We start from the raw sequence: 24176 nt of genomic DNA on the forward strand, positions 1-24176 counted from the left end.
AATATTTATATTATTAAAATACAAACTCTTTATTTCAATATTCCAGTAATACAACTCTTTATGGTTTAATTAAATATATACGAACATTATTTAAAATGCTTATAATTATAATTATTTATTATATGTTTTAATAATGTTTAATAATATTATGATTTTTATAATAATATTGTATAATATCAAAAATTTTATATTACTTAAAAAATAAAAGGAATTAAAATTTTTCGAGATTTTGGATAATTTTTAAATTTTTGCATGTACCATTGATGAGTCAATATCGCAGTCCATGTCTAGAATAAAAAAATTTATTATTTCAACTTAATATACATTACTAAATAATAATAAATATATAATATTAATATGATATACCTGATTGCATAAGACCCAAATTGTAACATAATGAAATGTAGAACTTTGCCATAAAATCATAGAAAGTGTTATATAAATAATTATCTCTGTAATTTGTAATGCACCTGATACATACTCAAACAGACCATCATGTGGTATTTTATATATTGTAGAATTAATCTTTCCATCTTCATTTTTTCGTAATTTACGAAGAATAAAATTTGACTTAAGTTGTACATATGTTGATAATATAAAAATAATTGAACATAATAAATGAAAATATGTAATTTTATTCCAAGTAAAATTTCCTTTTGAATCTAATATAATTTAAATAATTAAGCAATTATTTTAATCTTAATATGAGAGCAAAATATATTTATATATACCTTCAACAAAACCTTCAGATTCACTTATAATACATATTAAGGTTCCTATATAATGATAAAATCCAATTATATAATGAAGTATATTCATTTTCTTTTCACTGAAGATATTTATATAATATGTTTCATATAATCGTTTCCAACAATGAAAAGTTAAAAGTAGAATTGCTGTAAATGTACTTTCTGATGATACTAAAAATGTTTGTTAATTAAATGTTTAATTCAATTTTATTAATTTAAATATAAAACTTAAATATAAAATTCAAGTATTTACCTAATGGTTGTCTAAATGATCCCAGACATATATCTAATATCCATATAATATTTTTGGAGATATTATACTCCCATAAATATATACAAATAACTAAGTATAGTACATAACTTGAAGCTGGTGCAGCAAAAATATAAAAATGTTTAAACCATCTGAAACATTATAGATTATTTTTATTCATTTATAATATATTAATATATTATATAATTACAATATAATTTTAATATTATTACTCACTTTCTAGGTACTTCTGTTTTTGCAACTATTGGTTCATAAATATTAACAGAATATTTACCATAACGATAAGTACGAGTTAAAAAAATAGGTAAATAAGATTCCATGTAATAGATTAGTAGTCCAACAATACCCGTGAATATCGTACAAAAAATAAATAAAATACGTATAATATTTATTTGCATCTTATATCGATTTTTATTAGAAGATATATATATATAAAATTATTTTTATTTCCACTTTTGTTAAACTACTGTAACAAAATATGTTTATTACATAGTTAAAGTATATATAAAATATATTATCATGAATTTTAAAAATATTAAGGAAAAATATCTTAAAAATAATATATATATATAGATAAAACTTTTATTTAAATTAATAAATATGTACAAACATATTAAAAAAAAGAAATATTTTATTAGGACGGATTGTAGTAATAAAATATATAGACTTATTATACATATATATTTAATTTATATATATTTAAAGCTCAATCATGAGCAAACACTGTAACTAATATCAAATTTTGAAATTTGATAAATTAATAATATTTACAATCATATGAGTATTTGTGTATCATTTGTAAAATCTTATAGCTATGAAAAATATTTTACATTGGATATGTAAAATAGATATTTGTAAAAGATAAATTATATAGAATTATATAATATAGAATATAGAATTATATAAATTACATAGAAGTAGGAATTTATACCATATTAAGAATTAATAACAAAAAATGTAAATAAAAAAACATGCATCCTATAAATATATTTACTATTATATATTTATTATTATATATTTTATATATGGAATTTTTCAATCAATTGAAAACTAATGGAAACAATTTTTTACATTTTCACATATCTTAGTCTTAGTTTATTCTTAACTAAAATCCTATCCAATTAAACTATAAATAAAAGTTAAAAGGTAACAATTAAAATTCAAAGTTTAAAATCCAAAGTCACAGAAGTTTAAAATATGTATATATATAAATATGTATATATATTCAATAAATCCAGAATATAAATCTTACAATCTTAATCTTACAAAGTGCAGAATACAAAATCTAGATATTTTTAATAATAAAAGAATTTAAATTCGTAAAAACAATTGATTAACATGAAGGTTGTATGATTGGATCATAGAAATTTGTTAAACATAATAATTAATTTTCAAAATATATCCTCTAAACTTATGATGTTTGATGCTCTAAACTTATCATAAACACAAACTTCTATCCTAAAAGTTAAACAGTCATTTTGCAAAAATTCAAGTAAATCTCGTATTCGTACGAATTCTGTATAACCAAAACTACGCTTATTCAATTCACATATTGGTTTTCTAAAAGCTTCAAGATCAGGTCTTGATGATGTTATTTCGCGTATATCTCTTTCACTATTAAGAGGATGAACCAAAACAAAATACATTGTCCCATTAAATGGCCAATCAAGACCATCATCATTTTCTGATTTCATTATATGTAGAAGTAATGATAGAAATTCAGGATCTTTAGAAGATACATTAATTCTAGCACAAATTTTGTAACCATTAGGACTTGTATAAAAACCAGGACTATAAAACATTTTTAATGAATCATTCATCATACTTTCAAGTTTTTCATGAAAAGAATGTAATCTCCAAATATAAACACCATTACAACTACGTAAAAACATTTCTTCCTGATTAAATCTTAAAGAAGTTTGTAAAGTTGTAAGTTGAGTTTTTTGATTAGAAACTGTTATAGATAATTCTCTGTTTTGTTGTTCCAATACCACTATTCTTTCATATAGATTTCTAAAAAAAAACTTTATGTCAGCATGAGAAAATATTTAATAAATTTTATACAAATTTTTTATATACTGAAATAATAAAATATACTTTAATAATTGTTGCCATTCTAATGATGGTTCACTTTTTTCCATACAAGATGTACTTTTTGGAGGAGGATCCCATAATTTAGATTCTGCAGCTATTGCATTAATATTATTTTGTGAAACAGATATTTGTGGTAATATTTTTAGAATCATCTATGAAATAAATAAAAATTAAATGATTATATTATTATTAAACATGATTCTGTATAATAAAAATAAACTAACAGTTAAATGAATATTTATATTTTTTTCTAAATGTGCATACAAATCTTTTTCAATGGAAAAAGTTTCCATGCAACCAACATTCTTAAAGGGACAATATACATTTTGTAAATCTGGAAGAGTTCTTTTATATGTACATTCATTTATATGTGTTTCCATATCTACTGGGGATACTTTAATCTCACAGCCAAATTGTTGGTAAGGACAAGGTGTACGTTGTTGTGATATCTCTCTGCTTGTATACAAATCTCTAAATAAATCACTTTCAGATTTTAAAGGTTTGCTATCAACTGGACAACAAGCACCTTCTTTTCTAAAATAAAAATTAAATTTATATATATATATATATATATATGTATATAATTTTTAATATATATAAATTTAATATATATATAATATGCATATAATAATAATATATAATAATAATATAATATAATATAATAATAAATATATATATTTATACATACATTTTTTAAATTAATACCATAAAATATAACTTACTGAAGCCAAGTGTATATACATTGCGAACAAAACTTATGACCACAAGATGTTAAAACTGGATCACGTAGCCAAGTTAAACAAATAGGACATTCAAATCTAGGCTCAAGAGATTCTTTCATACCATCATCATACTGCATATAATAATTAAATTATTAGTGAAAAATAATAAATTGTTAATGCAAAATAAAAGCAAAATTTATTAAAAAGTAAATTAAAAATATAATACAAAAAAATCAATTTTTATAATACAAAATTTAATGCAAAAAATTAGTCAACAAAAAATTGATATAATATTAATATCTACTAATAAATTTATTATTTAAATTTATTAAAAGGACGAATACATACAACAATATTTTCTTCAGCTACTTTAACATGATTTTTAAGACTATCTGACGAGGCCATTATCTACGAAAATTTATAATTTCAAATATATACAATCTGATATTAAAGAAAAAATAAAAATAAAAATTATTTCTAATATGAAAGTAATACATATATACGAAATATATAATACTTACATGTTAATAATTTTTAAATTATAAGCACAATACAACTTACTTGCAATTATAAGTAACGAAGTTTATACAGCACAATCACATTATATAGTACACAATTTTTATGAACACATATTCTCTAACACAAATATAACATATAATTATAAACAAAATAAATAAAAAATAAATTTTTTTTCTCTATTATATTAAATAGTTTTTCTATCATTATATTCATAGAATAGAAATATTATATATAAATATTTAATTTTAAATTATTGAATTTTTAAAGTAACAATTACACTTCATAAGTACTTTCTTAAATGTATAACAATAGTATCACTTTTGATTATGATTTTGATGGTATATATTATGAACAAAAATTAAAATTTTTCTTTATTAATTATTTTTATTAATTTCGATATTAAAATAGATTATGAACTAATTTATAGTATTATAAATATATATATAATATATTAAATTATATAATATAAATATATTTATCACACAAATTAAAAAAATTTTCTACGTTTCAAAATAATAATTAAAATAATATTTTTAATTATTGTTTACTTTAAAAATCAAAGCTAATAAAATAAAAATCAAAAAAATTAATTTACATGAATAGAGGAATTTCGAATTTTAAAATAATTGATGATTTAAAAGAAAACTATCAATCATATAAAGAAAAGTTATTTTCTTTTTATTCTTTAAAGATAGAATTTAAAAAAAGATTTAAAAAAGAAATTACATAAATGTATAAAAAAAATTTCTTAATTTCGAGTTATATAATTATGTAATTATAATTATAAAAACTTGTAGATATATATGAATACGTAAATATATATATATATATGAATATATAATATGATATATAATATATAAAGAAAATGTATATTTTTTTATTCTGTATTTTGAAAAAATTTAAAGCCTTGTTATCATTTTAATATCATTTTCAATGTTACCGATTCAGTATAGAATAAGATTACAACATTAGCGGTTGGAATTAAAACTAAATTTATAATAAAATTAGATGAAGAATAAAAAACATATCGAGTAATAGATCTATCTTATATCGTATTTATGGTTGAATTTTCATTGTGTACTACTAAATCGGTAATGTTGAAAATGATACGAAAATGGTAATGATGAATTAAAGCCTTAAAATTGTACAAGAAATTTATTTATTTCTTTTGCCAATTCCCAATTTATTTATAATAATCTATTGATACATTTTATTTGTAATATCATTAAATTTTTTTATTTTTTAATCAGTTTCTTATTAATAATATATGTTTATTAGAATTATTAAATGTCGTTAAATTACTTAACCTTTTTTCAATGATTACAATTTCAATTTTATTTTAATTGTTATCATAAAAAAAGAAAGAAAAAAAAACTTAATTCAAATTTCACGTTAATAAATCGTCATCATTAAAAGAAATCATTTTTTTATTAAAATATTCCAAATATTTTTGATTCAAGATGAATGTACATGTCAAATACAATAATCTTAATTATATTAATATTACATTCAATAGTGTCCATGATAAAATGATATATATAAGAAAACTGAAACAAAAAATTTACAAAGAATGTGATAATTTTGTTTAAATATAAAAAATGAAACTGGCATATTAAAATAATTAGTATATACAAAACACTAAACGGAAGGTAAAATCGACGATGGAGAGGAGAGCTTATGGCCTCTCTACATTTACCGGAGTAAACCATTCTTGAATTGATGTTAGAGTTCACGGGCAGATCGCGGGAACAACCGCACTGGACAACGTTATAAGAGTGGCAGATCACTCATTATGAGAATATACCGATTTTATAATAAAATCGATCGTGTTAAAGTCACTGCGAGTTTTTTCTGATTTCAATGGTAGACGTGCTATTGTACATAGTGGCATGCTTGTCGACATGGAGAACCTGATATATCTCGATAAACCGGAGTCGTAAGTATCAAATTTGCTGCTTCATACGTTTAATCGGGCCAATATAAGAATTGTAAGAATGTAATCAGTATAGAAAACATTATAATTATAAATAAAAATTCATTTTAATCATTTAAAATTTTATGAAATTTTATGAAAAAAATTTAAAGATTTTTATTCCTTATTATTTTGTATAATTTAAATTTTCCGCAACCAATTATTTAATAATACAAATACAAGAATGAATAAATTTTCGTTGCAAAATTTTTAAATAACTTTTATGATTTTTTATATTTTATTTTCAATAAAATTAATTTAATATTTCATTAATATATCATTGTTATAATTAAAATTTTTTTAATAATAATATATTACGATATTTATATTATTATTATATTAAATATATTTTATAATTTTTTTTATGATATTCATAATGTAATGCTCTTATGATATTCATATAATGCTTTCAAATATAATTTTATAGTAGATTTATAATAGAATAGAATTGAAACTTTACTATATTTCCAGAATTATCGATATAACTATTTAATTTTAATTACGTTCATAAGGTTCAATAAGATTTTTATCGCTAGAAATGCATTAAAATTAATACGCGTGTAAATGGTAGTAATCGATAGATTTGTAATATCATTTATGCAGAGAAGTTATTATATATACTTCGTATTACAAAGATTTATATTCAATAAATTCGAATTAGATATCAAATTTTCTTCATTCTTTTTCAGTCAACATTCACGTTATTATCATTGGAAATTCTGCAAAATTAATACTTAAATCAAATGAATGCACCGAATTAATTATTTTGAATTATCGAAGAAATCGTGCCAAATAATAAAATAATTAAATAATGCAATAAATAGAGTGAGTAATATTGTTTGTTTTCTGCTCGATCAATAATAATTACAGTAATCATGAAAAAAAAGTAGTATTGATAGTGCATGCTATCGCAGATCGACGTTCGTGGTAAAAACAAGATGATGTCAGGAGGTGATAGGACTTCGGCAAGAAAACGGGTAGACAACTGGATCTGCGTCGACATGTTGTTATTTCCTTCGAAATTGTGCGAGAAAAATTGCATGGGGTAAGAAACATTTATGTATTTGTTGTATTTGTATATTTTTTGATTAATTATACTTGTTTATCTTTTATATCATTAATATTCATATTTTGATAAAATATTGATTACATATTAAACTACAGGAAAAAGTTAAATTGATATTGATTATGAAATTCATTTAATGATTTATTTAAATTTATTTCATGAATCATATTATTGATAAATACATGTTATCACAGCGAGAGGAATTAGAATTATCATACATATATAATTACAACAAAATTTAAAAATAGTAAATAATTACTATTTATAATATAAGAAAGTATTATATTTAATTATATTATATTTATACTATAAAAAATTTGATATTGATAATTTTCAGAAATATAAGAGAAAATAATTTTTGTCTATTAAAATTTGTAATAAATTTATCGATTCGTTATGTATAAAATTTGAAAAAAAAAAGAAATATTAATTTTTGCAAACTTTTCTAAAAATAATTTTTGTAAAAGATTCGAATGTTATTTTAAAAGATAAAAATTAAGAAATATAAAAATATTAGATAAAATATTAGATAAATCGTTATATTACATTGATTTTCTCTTTCCATCGAGTACTTTCCATCGATTGTGATATCGTTATATAAGATAAATTTGTTCATAACTTTTTCACCCTATTCCATCGTCATATCTTGTTATGGTCCATCGAATTAGTAGAATATTACTATTAAATATAATCGAATAAATTTTTATTAATATTTTTATAACATAGAAAGAAAACAATTTTTAAATTATCATGAAATATTTAATCTATATAATATATATCTATATCTATATATTATATATATAATATATATATAATCTATATAATATATAATCTATATAATATATATATATAATATATATCTATATCTATATATTATATATATAATATATATATAATCTATATAATTATATCTATATAATAAATATTTAAATATTTAATTTATAATAATATTCATATTAGTTAAATATATATATTTAATAAGAAGTAATATATAATTAAATTGATAAATTAATTTTATTTTAATATTAGAATGAAAGAAGAACAAATTAGGATATTAATATTAAAATATTTAAACAATATATGATAATTTAAATAATAAATTTAAATAATTCTTCTATTCTATGCATTAATTTCTTTGTATATATATATATATATATGCGTAATGAAGTTGTTAAAGTAAGAGTTACATATAAATTGGAGAAAAGTTCCATGGAAAGTTAGAGAAACTTATTCGTGTTTATTCTTTAAATGATGATTTTTCTTTCGTTTTAATAATAACAGATTGCTATACATATGTATAAGTATATACAATAAGATATGTAGATATGTAATATATTGCTAAGAGACTTTTCCTTATTCATTTTATGGGAAGAAGCAATACAACAAAACATTACTTTCAATTACTTCGGTTTCACTGATTTTTTAAAATTGAACTGCTTTCTCTCATTATACATCATAAATAGATTTTACGGTTATTTGCCTACATAATTATGCTATCTATGGAATTATGGAATATAATTATGGAAGATCATCTTTTTGATTTTATTTCAAAGTTAAATAATGATAATGTAATTGAATTGAAGAAAATATTATTTAAATGTAATTATAAATTTTCATGTCATGTATTTGAAATATTAGACAAAATTTAATTCTTAATTTCAATCATTCTCTTTAATACATTTAATTCAAGATACTTTAAGATTATCAAATTAAAAAATATTTTATATCTGCAATTATAAAGTAAAAATGAGTTTGCACGTTATTATTGTACATAATATTAATGAATTAAAATATTAATATTGAAAAGTCAATTATATTTTAAAATTAGAAAAATGATATACTTGATATATGATAACTTACATTAAATTTATCTTCTTTGTCCTTGTACGTGAAATATGACTATTTTTATAAACTAAAATATTCTCTTCAGCCTCGTATCGTGAATTATTCATAAAAATCAGTGTTTGTGATACGTGACATAAGTTTATTTGTTCTCGATGGTATGACACACAAATATTTACACAAATCTCTAATTCCAAGGGAAAATAGTATAATTGAATCTCGAATCATGAGAGAAGGAAATTTAAAATCTCAAGATAACATCAATTATTCACAATCCCAATTAATATTTATTCGAAATTCGAAAGTGGCAAAAATCATTCTCAAAAATGACAAAAGTTTTGAAATTTTTACCAGAGTTTTGAAAGAGATTTAAGGGATGGGAAAAAAGAGAAATAGATGGGAATGTCTCTAAAATAGAGAATTAAACGGTGACTCTCAGTTCAATTTTCAACAATTAAACACAATCGACTGGCACCGGTTATCAGGAAACTGTCATGGTTTCCATATTTGTGCACTACTTATTGTCCGATAATAAAAAATGGTAATCTTAGGTTATCGGGAACTCGCTACATTCATGATAATTAAAATGGACAAAGATACAACTGAGTCAATTGGAAGACAGTTTCTGTCGATATCGCGACCGTTCCATTTGACATTAGAGAAAATTAATACAGATCACCGTCATTTTCTCTAATTGCATACACGTAGCAAGGTTAGTGATACTTTGTGAACGATCTTTGAGAAATTAATAATAGACTGCTGTTTCCTTAGTTTTTTCAGAACATGATTAACTTTTATTAAATTTATAAAATTATTTTAATTATCCTATACAGAGGATAATCATAGTAATGTAAGTCATAATTATTATGAATTATTATTTATATTTATAAATTAGTATTTAAGAAAAAAATAATTTTCTTCGAATATTTTTATATAAATATTCTATAAATATCTCTAAATTCTAATGTAATATTTTAAATTAATCAGGTAATTTGAAATTGAAATTGTAAGATAGTTCCATTTTTTTTTATTAATATGTGATACTTATACTGCTATGATTCTCAGCTCTTCTAATGAATTAAGGAAAATTTAAAAGTTCTAATAAGTCTTTTTTATTAAGAGTATAATTTTTATATTTATAATATATTATGATAAAATATGATAATATAATAAAATAATGAAGTAGAAATTATCAATTAAAAATAACAATAAGTAAGAAAGTTATAATTTGAAAACAATTGATTATGAGTAAGTAAGAAAAATAAAATTTAAAACTTTTATAGTCTTTTAGTGTCAAATAGAACTTGTCAAAGATCAACTTTAATATATTCAACAATATATTAAACAAAAAATAACAAAATTATATATTATATGATACACAAACTTAATTTGTTTATTTAATTTTGTTTATTTAATTTTATAAATTTATAAATTTGTTTATTTAATTTTAACTTTTTGTTTAATAGTAATTTTAAAATAGCTCTTGTTTTTTTTTCCAAATGAGTCAAAACGTTTGATTCATTTGTTTCTTGAAATCGTACTAAAATATCTGAATCTTTTTATAGATAAAGAAATTACTAAAAGTGGTAAACGTATGATAAGTATAATATAAAGAAGAAAAAAATTATATTTTTTGGAGATAATATTATTGCACTTGTTAATGAATACATTTGTATGATAAGATATTGTATAAATAAGTTTCATAACATTTATTAATTGAATTTCAAGATAATTATTTTTCTATGTAGTTTATTTTAATATTTTATATTTATATTTACCATTTTATTTGGAATTTTTTGTCTATCTAATGTTAGAAAAAATATTTCTTATAATTTAATTTAATAATATTTTATAATATTTACAACAATGATTTTTTTTATATAAAAATATGATTATTTTGAAACTTTTCAATGATATATATATTTATGAAATAATGGTATATATTTCTTTGATTATTGAATAGGTCAATAAAACTATACTTTACTTCTTTTATTTTTATTCCTTTGATTATTGAATAGGTCAATAAAACTATATCTTACTTCTCTCACTCTTATTTCTCTGATTATTGAATAAGTCAATAAAATTATATCTTACTTCTCTCACTTTTACAAATATTTGTCTCGATATACAATAAAAACAAGAAATTTAAACAACAGAAAAAAAAGTTTGTCTTTAGAGTTAACAAGCCAATGCAAGTTTGTAATTCAACGTAACTGTATTAAGACGACAATCATGATAGAAGCGGATACATTTTAGAGTTCAAAAGCTATTACCGCGACCGGATGTGTGCAACTAACTCTCTGATGACCCTCGCATTTACCACACGTATCTTTGATGAGAGTGTAAATAGGTACATGTTTTGAAGCTTGTTACAGAATCACGTTATTTCAACGTATATCTTTGATAAAACATAAAATAAATATCGTGACCAATTGAGACATCTTTGATGGGCGAAAAATGATCTCGATTAACTGATAAAGAGATAACTGAAGAAAATTATCTTATTCGATCGTTGCTAGATACGTAAATGCTAGACGTAAATAATAATAGGAAAATTTTATACAAAAATTAAAAGTGGAACACTCGAAACTTCGAAACACATCGAAAAAAATTTTTCGAATTTCGATTGATTACGAATCTTATAAATTTGATAAAACTCTGATAATAAAATTTTTTCAAAAAATATAAATAAATATTCTGAATTTAAAAATTTTTTGATATTTCGAAAATTTCATAAAATGTTTCAATTTCATAAAATTTAAAAATATTTCGATTCATTTCCAATAAAAAGAATTACGTAAAAATCATAAAGCTCTATATTTTGAATTCGATGAAAAAAATTAATTGTTCTATTTATTCAATTTATTTATTCTTTGCAGCTCTTGAACAAATATTTCAGTAAATATATAATAATTTTCACGCGTAATAGATATACGGATATAGAGATTACTTTTGGTATCGAAGGTCGACATGTAAATGATTTATCAATATCTAGTGATTATGCTACATGGAAACTTGGAAAAAATAACTTCCGTAATCCAAACATTCCTTCTTTAGACGTGTCATTGATGCCAAACACTCGTCAAAATTTTACGTCATTTCAGCGAATTTTACCGTTATTTATGTTTATGAGTCAGATAAGTATATTGAAGTCATTTTATTGTTAAGTATTATTCAAAATAATTACAAAAGTTTCAGTAATTAAGCAGTAGTGGAATAGAAATGAAAAGTACGATAAAAAATTAATAATAATATTCGAGTTATTTAAGCAAGAACAAAAAAATTAATACAACATCGACACAAGATAATGAATATTATATGAATAGATATTAATAAATAAAAAATTTATTTGGATGAATCATATTTATTGAATTTATTTGAAATATTTATTTTTATATAGTTATAAAAAATTGACTTAATATTTCTAAGCAATAGAATTTATTTCTAGGAATCGTAAATCTTTTTTTGATTTTTTATTAAATTTATATTACAAAAAAATTAATACATCATAATAAATCATAAAGAATTGTCAAAAGAAACTAAAAATAAGAATAATAATTCAATGGACCAAACCTCTATCCATCTCGTCATTCAAGCTTATTCATATCCCATGCAGATACAATCTTGTTAAAAAATTTTAGGATTTTTCATTTATTATATTTGCAAGAACAAGATAAATCATTAATAGATAGTGCAGAAAATAAAAAAAATAAAGAAATATTGAAAATCTTTCTAAGAAATGCACTCAATTATTTATATTTTATCAAATAATAAAATTTATAAAAAAATAATTAAATATAATATATAATAATAACATAATTTTTAAATGATAACTTTTTAAAAATTTTTTAAATAAGTTTATATTATTTTTCATTAGTCAGCATAAATGTGCAAAATATACATATTGATTTCATTCTCAATACAATTATTATAATTTATTACTAAAATATAAATATACAACTACATATTTATTAACTGTTTCTATAAAACTATTATACGTATATTATTAACGTATATTATTAAAGATAACTCCTATAAAATATTATTAATTATAATTTATTGCAAAGTAATGAATTATTATTTAATATAAAAAGAAATTATGTTAAAAACCATAATTAAAAAATTGATATTTTATTACAGTAATAATTTTTAATCTTCAATTTATAATTAATTAATAAAATTTTATATTTGAATAATATATTAAAATACTTATGGATGGGAGTGTACAGAGAAGGAGGGATCAAAAATTCTTAATTCATAACCTCTCCTCTTAAAATACTAATCCTTTGAATAATATCTTTAAGAATACGTCATCTCATAATATATATATATCATAAAAATAATTTCCAGGATGACTATTTACATTTTACAAATAATGCATTCTCTATTCCATCTTTTGTATTGTATATATGAATATATACAGTAGTAAAAGTAAAAGTTAGATAATACACGATCTATGTGTTTGCTACTTATGCTCACTACTGAAAGAGATTATCTTTTATGCACTCATTGAAATATTAATTTTACTTTAGTTCTCTTTTCTTTTACTCACTATCTTTTTTTATGTTCGATAAAATATAAAGGGAACTCCAAACTTCAGTCGAGCCATATTGGGATCAAATTTCGACTCAACTACTGCATTAATGCCTCGCTTAACTCTCGATTTTCATATAAGTTTAATGACAACTTGAAAGTTTTTGAATAATTTGAAGGTATTTTTTAATTTTTTTTATATCAGAATTTGTAAAGAATTAGTTATTAATTAGTTATATAATTAGTAAATTTATTATTTTTTTTTTTGACAAAATTAAGTTCAATTGGTACAAAATATAATGAATTGTTATTTTACTTACATATTTCTAATTTTTTATAATGTAAAAACATAATATTTTTAACATTTATAATATTATATTTTTATTTTATATAATTATATCTTTATTTTATCATTATCTTTCTGGTTAACATATGATTAATTATTATTTCCTTGCACTTTTTAGCACTCATAATTCTTTATTTTATCATTATCTTCTTAAAGATAAAATAAAGTCTTTTGTTAACATATGATTAATCTTTATTTCTTTGCATTTTTATGATTCTACAACTGGAATAATATTTTAATAAAATATTTTCTATATTTTTAAAGAAAATTATACGTATAATAAATAAAGACTTAAATTTTATCATAAAAATATAATATTTCTTTTTTTAAATTTCTTTAAAAAACTAATTAATTACATTGATAAATATTTCTTGAGGGAGATACAATAACTGGGCTGTTATCCTATACTTATATTTGACTCACAACAGGGTTCCGTCAAAATCTATCGTTCTTTTTTCATTCTCTCGTCTTCCTTACTTCGAGCTCAAGAAAAAAGCAATAAGCAGCTCGTTGAAACAGGAACACACAGTGGTTCTTTCCGTTCGAGCCCGTTATCATGGTGGAGCGTGGATGACGGATATAGCGCGTTACAGAGGCACAACAAGTTGCATGGTTCGAGGGGACAGAAGCGGAGGAGACCTCTATTGGCTCGATTGAAGGCTAAGTGACGGTAAATAGTACGGTGTAACATGTCGTATGTATACATTTCGAATTAAAGTTTTGTTACGATTTTTGAAGTGAGCTGATTGTAAAAATGTTTCTCGGAATATTCACTACCGGTAAACCACGTGGCCTTAGTGATAATCATCCGGTGTACCATTGTTTTTCTTCATGGTATCAAGTGTGTGACAACCACATCCGTCGATTCGTCGGCAATTGTGATAGATATGAAGGATCAAGTGATATTTCGTTATGTTTTGTGTGTTAATGTGAGATAATTTCATTTATTATATATAGTTTGAAATGTGATCATCGTATAGAATATATTCTGATAGATCGAGTTATATTGAATTGCAATATTTTTTGTGTTAATACGAAATAATTCTATTCGTTAGTAATTTGAGATCATATCGTAATATATTTATTTTGAAAATTGTGATAAATAGTCACTTTTGAGTCATTAATGAAATATTCATGAAACAAATATGAAGTAATTTTATTGATTAATAGCTTAAAAAGACAATCATAGTGAAGCTATTTCATAAATATACATATATTTGGTGTCTAATGTGAACAATTAAACAATCAAGTGATTTTGTTTAAAAATTTTATATATAATGAATAAAAAATTCTTAATTTCAAGCAATTAATTAATTAATGTCTTAGAAAAATTAATATTTTAATGATTAGAAATAATGTGATAAATTTTTGGACATCTAGTCCGGACGATTGAACAATCGAACGATCGAAAACCTCATTTTAGAATCAAGCATATAATCGATGAAAAATTATCTAATTTATCATCGTAATTATATTATTTTATTTATTAATAGTGAATAAATTTAGAATAAAAGCTATTGTAAAATGTATTCATATGAAAATTTCTAATTCTATGTTGTCAAGTTGAATCTAATACTTATCAGATCAGATCTACTGATAATTTAGATTTATGTGCAAATTTTTTTACGTAAAAAAGCAAACTTCTGATTAATCAAACTAATATTAAAATAGTTCGTTATAATTTTTAGTTTCATAATTTATAATTTATGAGAGAGTCAACTAAGAAGTGTATATATGTATACGATTTGTTACTAGATTTTAATGTCTAATATAACGACAAATTTTATGTCAAGTTTTATAATAAATCGGTGAAACAGAGTTTTTATTATTGTTCACTATGCGATAGTATCGTGACTGACTAACATCACGTGTTAATATGAGTCTATTACGTCAACTATACTTTGTTTTGATGTTGAATTTATTTGATCGACTTCTAAGAGTTGTTTGAGCTCGTTACGTGATATAATTTCCTTGTTATATGCAACTCTGTACACGTGTATCTTCGGAGAGTAATAATAATATCATTATTTTTTAATTATTATGATAATACATTGGATAAATAATAAATCGAAAAAAATAATGAATAATTTTAACAATTGAAATATGAAATAGTTTAATTAATATAAAATATAATATCTTTTTTTTTTAAATTTTTAAATAAATGCTAAATTAGAAAATAGAATAATTATCTTTTTTTAATTTTAATAATTTATTCTTCAATTTTTCATTCGCAGTTTATATTAATTAAAAAACTATTTTAAATTAATAAACATATTTCTTCGAAGATTAATTCTAAATTTCATTTTTTTACAATGAGAAAAAAGTAAAAAAAAAAAGGTTAGAATAGAAAAAGAACGGTAACTCTTAGCAAATGGAACCATGGTGATCTTCTGCGTACATATACATCTATAGCCGTGTGTGTGATATGTTGTACGACAAAATAGGAACGTTCACTTGCATGGTTTTGCTGCAGGGTCATGGCTGTGAAAGAATGGTTCAGAAGACTACAGCCAGTCCAGTTGTACCTGGTCCTGTTCTTCACCACCGCTTTCTTCCTCGTCGAGATAGTCGCTAGCCATGTGACTCATTCACTGACATTGCTACTCAACGCTTATCATATGCTGTGTAACATTATTGCACTTGTTGGCTGTATCGCATCAATTAAGGTAAGTTTCAAATAAAAATTATAAGCATGTATAAGTTTCATTTTAGTATCTTTTTAGTAATTCTTATAAGAAAGTTTAAGTTTTATATAGTAATAAGTCAATAATAATATAATATATAAAAATTATAAATTGAAGATATCTAAATCCTTTTCCTTTTATATGTATAATTGTAAAAAATGTATTAATATATGTATAGTATTATTATATTTTTGGATTTTTAGCAAAACATGATATTTATTTGGATCAAGTGAGAGGTAATTATAAAATGATTATTATCATTTTGAATATTTTTCTTCTGTTTTTATTATATTTATTGTTTTTTTATCGAATATTTATTTAATAATTTTTATATCTTTTTTTTTTATTTATCGAATTTCATAAATTCATTGTATTTCATATTGATGCATTAGAAATATGTTATCTTGTCATTAATAAAAAAAAAAAATGAAATGCAATAAAGAATTTCAAGGAAACTGATAAGTTTATCCATATTATGTAAAAGATTTAAATACAATCTTTTTTCTTATCTATGTATATATATCATTAAGATTACCTTCAAAGTTCTGTTTGCTTGAAACTTCCTTAATAACATGAAAACTAACATAACGTAAAATTTAAAACTCATTCTTCAAAATGATTTCTGAAAAAAAGATATACAATTTGCGAAAAAAATGTGAAATTTTAGAGATTATTTTTCTCTAATGCATATTTTTTTATATTGCATTGTTATTTTCTCATAGATAATAGCTATTAATAAATCATTTTTATACAGAATATTATTCGATTTAAATTCGTATTATGTAATTAACACAATTATAATTGATTGAAATTTAAATTTGAAAGAAGAAATAATTAATATATAATATTATTAAATAATAGTATTAATAGTATTAAAATAAATATTTTAATCATATGATATTATAATTCTTATTACTAATTATTATTATGATATATCTTATAAATCATCATTATTATTATTTTTAACATTATTAGTATCATATTTTTATTCTGATTATTTGATTTCTGTTTCAATTGCAAAATTAAATTTTAAATAGAAATTATATAATAAATTTTTAGATATTTAAATGAAGAACAGACAAGAAAGAACAATTAAAATAACATATTTAAAACTAAATTAATTGTTTTTATTTATTTATGATATAATATTATTTATTTGTGACTTATTAATTAGTCTTATTCAAGTAAGTACTAGCATATTTCTTGTTTGTAGTATAGTCATCGTCAAAATGGTTACAATGGTAACAGCACTTCTAGTTCGTTACGAAATTCTATTATTTGTATAAATGGCGATGAACGAGGTTCTTCCACATCTTTATCAACAAAAACTAAGGTAATAATAAAATGATTCGAATATTTATTTTCTTTTCGATTAACAAATTTTCAAATCAATTATTTTATTGTCTGAAATTTCAACAATCTTATATCGAAATTCTAGTCTATTAATTGTCAATTATAGTTTATTATATAGTTTATTATATATAGTTTATATAAAAGATTTAAGATTTTTCTAAAGAAAATTCAAAAAAAAATTAATTAATTTAATCTGAATTTAAACCAAAAACAATTCAAATTTAATTCAAACTTATCTCAAATTCATCCTAAATTTACGCAAATTTATTTCAATTAAAACTTATATAATATTAAAAATATTTTTGCATATATCTTTGAAAATAAAATCGATTGACAATTATATCTAAGCATTAAAGATAATGATAATAATATTTATATAAAATATTTTAAATTAGTTAATATATAATATATATAAATATTTTAAATTAATTAAATATTCTTTATTTTAATAAGTAAAATAAATAAAAAATTATTTTTTTTTAGCAATCACGATCGGATAGACGAATGAAAAACACTTTCGGTTGGGCGAGGATAGATATTGTCACGATGCTCGTCTGCTGCGTATTTCTAGCATCTTTCTGTTTTTCTTTACTGGTTGAAGCTATGCAGACTTTGATACATATAGATCACTTGGACGAAATGCACCATCCACTGCCTGTTCTTACAATTGGTGCATCTGGAATTCTCCTTAACGCGTTTTGTTATATATTAATTGGAGGATATACCTTCAATCAAGGTATTGTTCTCCACGTTACGATGAACGGAGATGTGATATTACGAAGGTTTGTAATCAATGTTATAGATACTGTAGAATTTCTTGTATCTAAATATAATATATGAAAAATAATACTTGATTATTTAATATTTGAAACACTTTTAGAGTTGATGAATTGATTAATATATTGATAATTGAAAATAAATTAATTATTTATTTTTGATTTCATTAGATTCAATGATTATTTTATAAGTGGATACTTTATTCTCATCTAGTTTAAAATCAGATAAAACATACCTGGAAAATTGATATAGATTTACTTATTTTTAAAAATTCAGATAAAATATAGAAAATTTAAACCAAAGTCATTATTGTATTCTGATAATTTAAAAGAAAATATTTCCAAAAGTTAAAATATACAATTATCTATTCTTGAAAATGAAAGATAAAATATAAAAGATTTTCAATATTAAGATATGTATTTATCTATTTTCCAGAAATGTTAATTCACAACAAACGAAGGAGGGTGAACAACAGTTATCTTCGCAAACCAGGCGAAGTCCATTGGGCATACCAAAGAGCCAAGGACTTCGAGAAACATGTCGTGACGCTTTGGGCTGTGTTTTCGTTATCTTGGTATCTATTCTAGTATATTTCACCGATTCTGGCGTAGCCAAATATATCGATCCATTTTTTGCTATTATTTCTTCCATTTCACTCTTCGCCCTCAGTTATTCATATAGTAAGTATTTTCGTGTAATTTTAATTTAATCTCTTTGAATTATAAATTATATTTATGTAATATTTTCAACTTACGATATTCTTGATATTTTTTTCTAATATTGTTATTATATAATGCTCATTATATTATTCTCATCATTTATAGAAATTTTTATTTCATTATAGTGAAAGAATCAGGTTTGATATTGCTTCAAACCATTCCTAATCACATAAACATCGATTCTCTCAAAAGAGAATTGTTAGAAGCTTTCCCCGGGATTGTGAACGTTCATGACTTACACGTATGGCAATTAACGGGACAAAAAATAATATCGACAGTCCACATCATATTCTTGGATCCAATGGTAAATATCTTCTTTTTGACAAATATATCTAATAAAAAATAATGTTAATTAGATCGCAAATATTTTCTTGTGCAGGTATATACCAGTATTACTGATCAAGTAACAGCATTTTTTATAGAAATGGGAATAACTCAAGTTACAATACAGCCAGAATTCCATAAGGTATGTAAAAAAAATTAATTTATAAATATTATGATAAACAAATAATCATGAAAGAAATAAATAAGAAATAATTAAAAGTAACATAAAATATAAATTGATTATAAAAGTATTATTTATATAAGAGTAAATCATAACTTAAAATAAGTTATAAATAAATTATATAAAAATATTAATAAATTGATTCAATAAATTTTAGAAAAATCTGAAATTCTAGCGATTTTGTTTTTTACGTATATTTAAGGAGTTTAAGATCTAATTAAAAATTTTTATTTTTTTATAATATCAAAATATTCAAATAAACATTAAGAAATAAATAATGCAATAAAGAACTTCTTCATATTATTTTTAATTTGATCAGATGAGGCCAAACATGGAGAAAACCGGTTGTCTAATTCGTTGCCACGGTGAGCATTGTAGTTCATCTCAATGTTGTTCAAAAGAAAAATTTATCGAAGACTCATGTTCAGACTTATCAACTAAGAAACAAGGACAATCTATAAACAAGAAACTCGAAAAAAAGGAAATCATTCCTTCTTCAACTACAATTGATCTTAAGAAATTCGCTATTCATGATGAAGAAAGTTCACGATCATGTCAAACGATTACAAATCAATCTGACGGAAGTTCATGCCAATCAAAAAACAAACAAAGACAAAGTGATAATACGAGAGACGAAAGTTCCTATGCGATAAACGTAGATGTTAATGATGGAAATCATGTTTCATGTACCACGAATCACAGTAACACTAATCCAGAGGTCGCACCATAACGTTGATTTTTAAAAAAACATTATAGAGGACGCTTTACTGAAATGAATCAAATGTAACCTCAAAACGATAGAATATAAATGTTATAAATAGAAAAAATTAGTGTATACAATTAAAATTTTGACTGATGAAATATATAATGCATCATATATAATGCATCATTTTCAATATAAAAATGTAGGTATTTTAAAAATTTTAATAAAAATGTTATTAAAAATTTTCATAAATATGTAAAAGAAAAAAATGAAAACATTAGCTAGTATCTTCGTATAATTAACATCTTTATATAATTAGAATTTAAAAAAAGTAAAAATAATCTTGAAATTTTAAAATACCTTCATTTTCAATTTAAATACATATACCGAAATTTTAACTAAATTTAATTTTGCCTTATGAGATTTTACATATATTATATATATTTGCTTTTTAAGGTTATAACTTGACTCAATTTCAAGAATGTATAGAAATCAAATTATTATAATGTTTTTAATTATATTTTTTAAATTTAAATTTTGAACTTATTTTGAAAAAAATTTTTTTTTTTAAATAATAAAATATAGAATAGACTAACTAGATATTAGATTATTTTTTAATTATTTAGTTTTATTATTGACATATTAGTGACATATTTACTATTTCATTATTATATATTAACATTCAAAGATAGGATTATATGAAAAAAATTGATTCTTATAAAATTTCTCAAAATGATATTTTATATTAGTCTTAATGAAATAGCAAAATATTGTTTTACTAAAACAATATTTATCATTCATTTTTAAATATTTTAATATAATTTCATAAAATATACTTAGAAATAGAATTATGATATATATAATTTTTTTATATTATTTGTTATTAAGATATATTTTAAAATAATCATTTATCTTAAATTTATATTTAATATCAAGGATAAGAAGACTGGAAGTTATATTAATCCTTCAATGGCACATAAGTTTTTTAAGTTAGATATGACTTTTATTTATACATATATAAAAAAAATTCTGAATTCTGAAAATTTTGAAAATTAATTTATGTACATTCAAATATCGATTATATATTATATCCATTTAAAGAAAAATTTAAATAAGTTTTATATTTATATTTAATTTGTGTGATAATGAATAAGAATATGAATAAGAATATGAATATGTATTGCAAGATTAAATATTTCGTGATTTGTATATTATTTAAATAGATGAAATATTAATAATTAATTCGTGTAATAATATATAATATTTATTTAAGAAAATTTTAAGAAAATTATTTTGAACAATCATTGTTGCAAAATTATATTGATTATGTTTTAATGTGATCTTTTTGATGTATTGTAATTTTTAATAAAAAGCGTTATGATCCTATTATTTTAGCATAGTTATAATTATTTTAAAATATTATTTGATATTTTGTTATACAAGAAATTTGCATCAATTTGTAATGTCATTTTTATAATTTACAATGTATAATACATTGTTTTATCTATAGTTATATATATATATATATATAAAAAAAGAATGTTTTAAAATGTATGTAATAAAACAATTGAATCAATGTGAGATTCTTATAAATTTTTATTTTAACAAATAAAACTACTATAAAAAAAAAATTTTTAAAATAATGAAACTGAAAATAATATTTATTCAATTATTTAAAATATTATTTTAAAAATTCAATTTTTTTTAATAATTTATGTAATTGATCTATTTAATTTTAAAAAATTAGAAAAATTTATAAAATTTAATTAACGATTATATATATATATGTAATATATAATATATATAATATACTAAAGAAAATCTTCTAGATATATATTTCATTTTTCATTATTTTTATAGCAATTTTTATAAAAAATATTTTAATTATCAATTTTTTTTATATGATTCAAAGTTATCGATATATTTTCAATAAAATTTTATATTTTTTTTATCTTTATTTTATTTTGTTTTTATAAAAGTTTTTTAGTGTTAAATTGACAATTAATAATTTAAAACTATATTTCAATTATTCATTGTAAAACAAAAAATTACTTTAATATTATATTATAATGTATATTGATATTGGTAGTCCAAGATGAATGTACTCGTACTGTTCTACTTTCTACTCGTCAAATACCAATGATCTCGACTGATTCACAGCTAAATCGTGTTAATTTAAAAGTCACACTTATGTCGACCTTTGAAAATCAAATGAGCCATGCTAGTTTCTCAATGAAAAATATTTTATAATTTTCATTAATATCGTTTTAACTTTTCAATAAATTTTTTAGAGAAATATTTATATGTATTAAAGTTTGAAAAAAAATTTTCATAAAATTTAGGACAATAAAAAGTAGAAGAAAAATCAGGAAATAGTTTTTTAATGTTTTCAATTCACCATAACTAAAAAAGTAAGCATTTTGTTCCGAAAGTAGTAAATTTTATTATTTTTTATTTTATTTTATGAAAACATTATAATATTATTTTAAATAATTATTATGTTCATGTTTCATATTTGTTGTTTTGTGGAACTTATTTATTAATATATGTCATAAAATAAAAGTTATATTTTATTAAATTATATTATTAAATAAAAATCAAGAAATTTGCATATATATATATATATATATATAGATAAGTTAATTTTCAGTTAATTGTGTAGTTTAAATTTATTTAAAAAATAATATAAAAATATGTATACTTCAAAAAATGAAGTTTCAAACAGGAATTGTTAATATAACTAGATGATAAGCAGATATTATATATATATTAATAGGATTGCAAATTAATAAGAAAATAATTATATGGATCTTTCTACATAGATCTCTAAATATATTTTTTACTATTTTTGAAAAATTTTTTATATCATTTCCATAAAATCTATCAATTAAAATTGTTTATTTTTTTATAATAATAATTTTTGTTAACGAGGATTTCTAATTTATATTTATATTTTTTATCAATTTTAATTCGTATATATAGAATTAAATATCTTCTCTCATTCTATTTCTATTTCTATATTGTAGGAACTATCTCTAACTATTTATCATCATTTACTATTTATACACGCAATATAATTCTAATAATACCATTGTTTATTATTATACAGAATCCTTTTTTATATATATTATGTATATGTATTATGTATTATGTATTATGTATATTATTCTAAACAAATATTTTTCTATTCATTTTTTCCCAAAGCTTAATTTCAAAAAAATTATTTGCATACGTATTGAAAAAATATCATAGCAAATCATTAAGTTTTAAAAATTTTCTTCAATGCAAACTATTATTAAAACACGAGATAAATAACTTATT

General features: G+C 20.9%; 3 protein-coding genes and 1 long non-coding RNA gene across 13 annotated transcripts; 1 reads left to right on the plus strand and 3 right to left on the minus strand.

Moving 5' to 3' along the window:
* Window positions 1-4: 4 nt before the first annotated feature.
* LOC107994914 (polyprenol reductase) lies at window positions 5-9394 on the minus strand. Of its 2 annotated transcripts, none has more exons than XM_028665169.2 (6): window positions 9254-9394; window positions 1237-1486; window positions 1003-1151; window positions 732-920; window positions 367-662; window positions 5-287 (listed from the first exon to the last, which is right to left on the minus strand). In XM_028665169.2, the coding sequence occupies exons 2-6, from the start codon at window positions 1416-1418 to the stop codon at window positions 195-197; spliced, it is 909 nt and encodes a 302-aa protein (XP_028520970.1). In that variant the 5' UTR covers window positions 1419-1486; window positions 9254-9394; the 3' UTR covers window positions 5-194. The 2 variants fall into 2 exon arrangements, with proteins under 2 accessions (XP_028520970.1, XP_016907551.1); XM_017052062.3 differs by having other exon boundaries at window positions 1237-1483; window positions 9254-9393.
* LOC107994913 (TNF receptor-associated factor 6) lies at window positions 1685-4768 on the minus strand. Of its 4 annotated transcripts, none has more exons than XM_017052055.3 (6): window positions 4398-4768; window positions 4185-4244; window positions 3837-3967; window positions 3339-3648; window positions 3118-3266; window positions 1685-3033 (listed from the first exon to the last, which is right to left on the minus strand). In XM_017052055.3, exons 2-6 carry the CDS (start codon window positions 4239-4241, stop codon window positions 2412-2414), a joined length of 1269 nt encoding a protein of 422 aa, XP_016907544.1. In that variant the 5' UTR covers window positions 4242-4244; window positions 4398-4768; the 3' UTR covers window positions 1685-2411. The 4 variants fall into 4 exon arrangements, with proteins under 4 accessions (XP_016907544.1, XP_016907545.1, XP_061934122.1 ...); XM_017052056.3 differs by having other exon boundaries at window positions 4358-4768; XM_062078138.1 differs by lacking the exon at window positions 4185-4244 and having other exon boundaries at window positions 4358-4654.
* On the plus strand, window positions 6049-21056 carry LOC107994912 (proton-coupled zinc antiporter SLC30A1). 6 transcript variants are annotated; one of them, XM_062078078.1, is made up of 13 exons: window positions 6067-6291; window positions 7017-7152; window positions 7218-7372; window positions 13819-13947; window positions 14543-14784; window positions 14853-15043; window positions 16588-16780; window positions 18012-18131; window positions 18635-18933; window positions 19364-19608; window positions 19773-19951; window positions 20027-20113; window positions 20472-21056. In XM_062078078.1, the coding sequence occupies exons 6-13, from the start codon at window positions 15027-15029 to the stop codon at window positions 20880-20882; spliced, it is 1551 nt and encodes a 516-aa protein (XP_061934062.1). In that variant the 5' UTR covers window positions 6067-6291; window positions 7017-7152; window positions 7218-7372; window positions 13819-13947; window positions 14543-14784; window positions 14853-15026; the 3' UTR covers window positions 20883-21056. The 6 variants fall into 6 exon arrangements, with proteins under 6 accessions (XP_016907537.1, XP_061934046.1, XP_061934062.1 ...); XM_017052048.3 differs by lacking the exons at window positions 13819-13947; window positions 14543-14784; window positions 14853-15043 and having other exon boundaries at window positions 6049-6291; window positions 7242-7372; XM_062078062.1 differs by lacking the exons at window positions 13819-13947; window positions 14543-14784; window positions 14853-15043 and having other exon boundaries at window positions 6064-6291.
* LOC133666553 (uncharacterized) lies at window positions 14122-14579 on the minus strand. The gene is made up of 2 exons (XR_009830846.1): window positions 14471-14579; window positions 14122-14336 (listed from the first exon to the last, which is right to left on the minus strand). It is a non-coding gene; the product is annotated as an uncharacterized LOC133666553 (long non-coding RNA).
* Window positions 21057-24176: the final 3120 nt, after the last annotated feature.

Source organism: Apis cerana, linkage group LG1, assembly GCF_029169275.1.
Source record: "Apis cerana isolate GH-2021 linkage group LG1, AcerK_1.0, whole genome shotgun sequence".
In the NCBI taxonomy this organism is placed as follows: Eukaryota; Metazoa; Arthropoda; class Insecta; order Hymenoptera; family Apidae; genus Apis; species Apis cerana.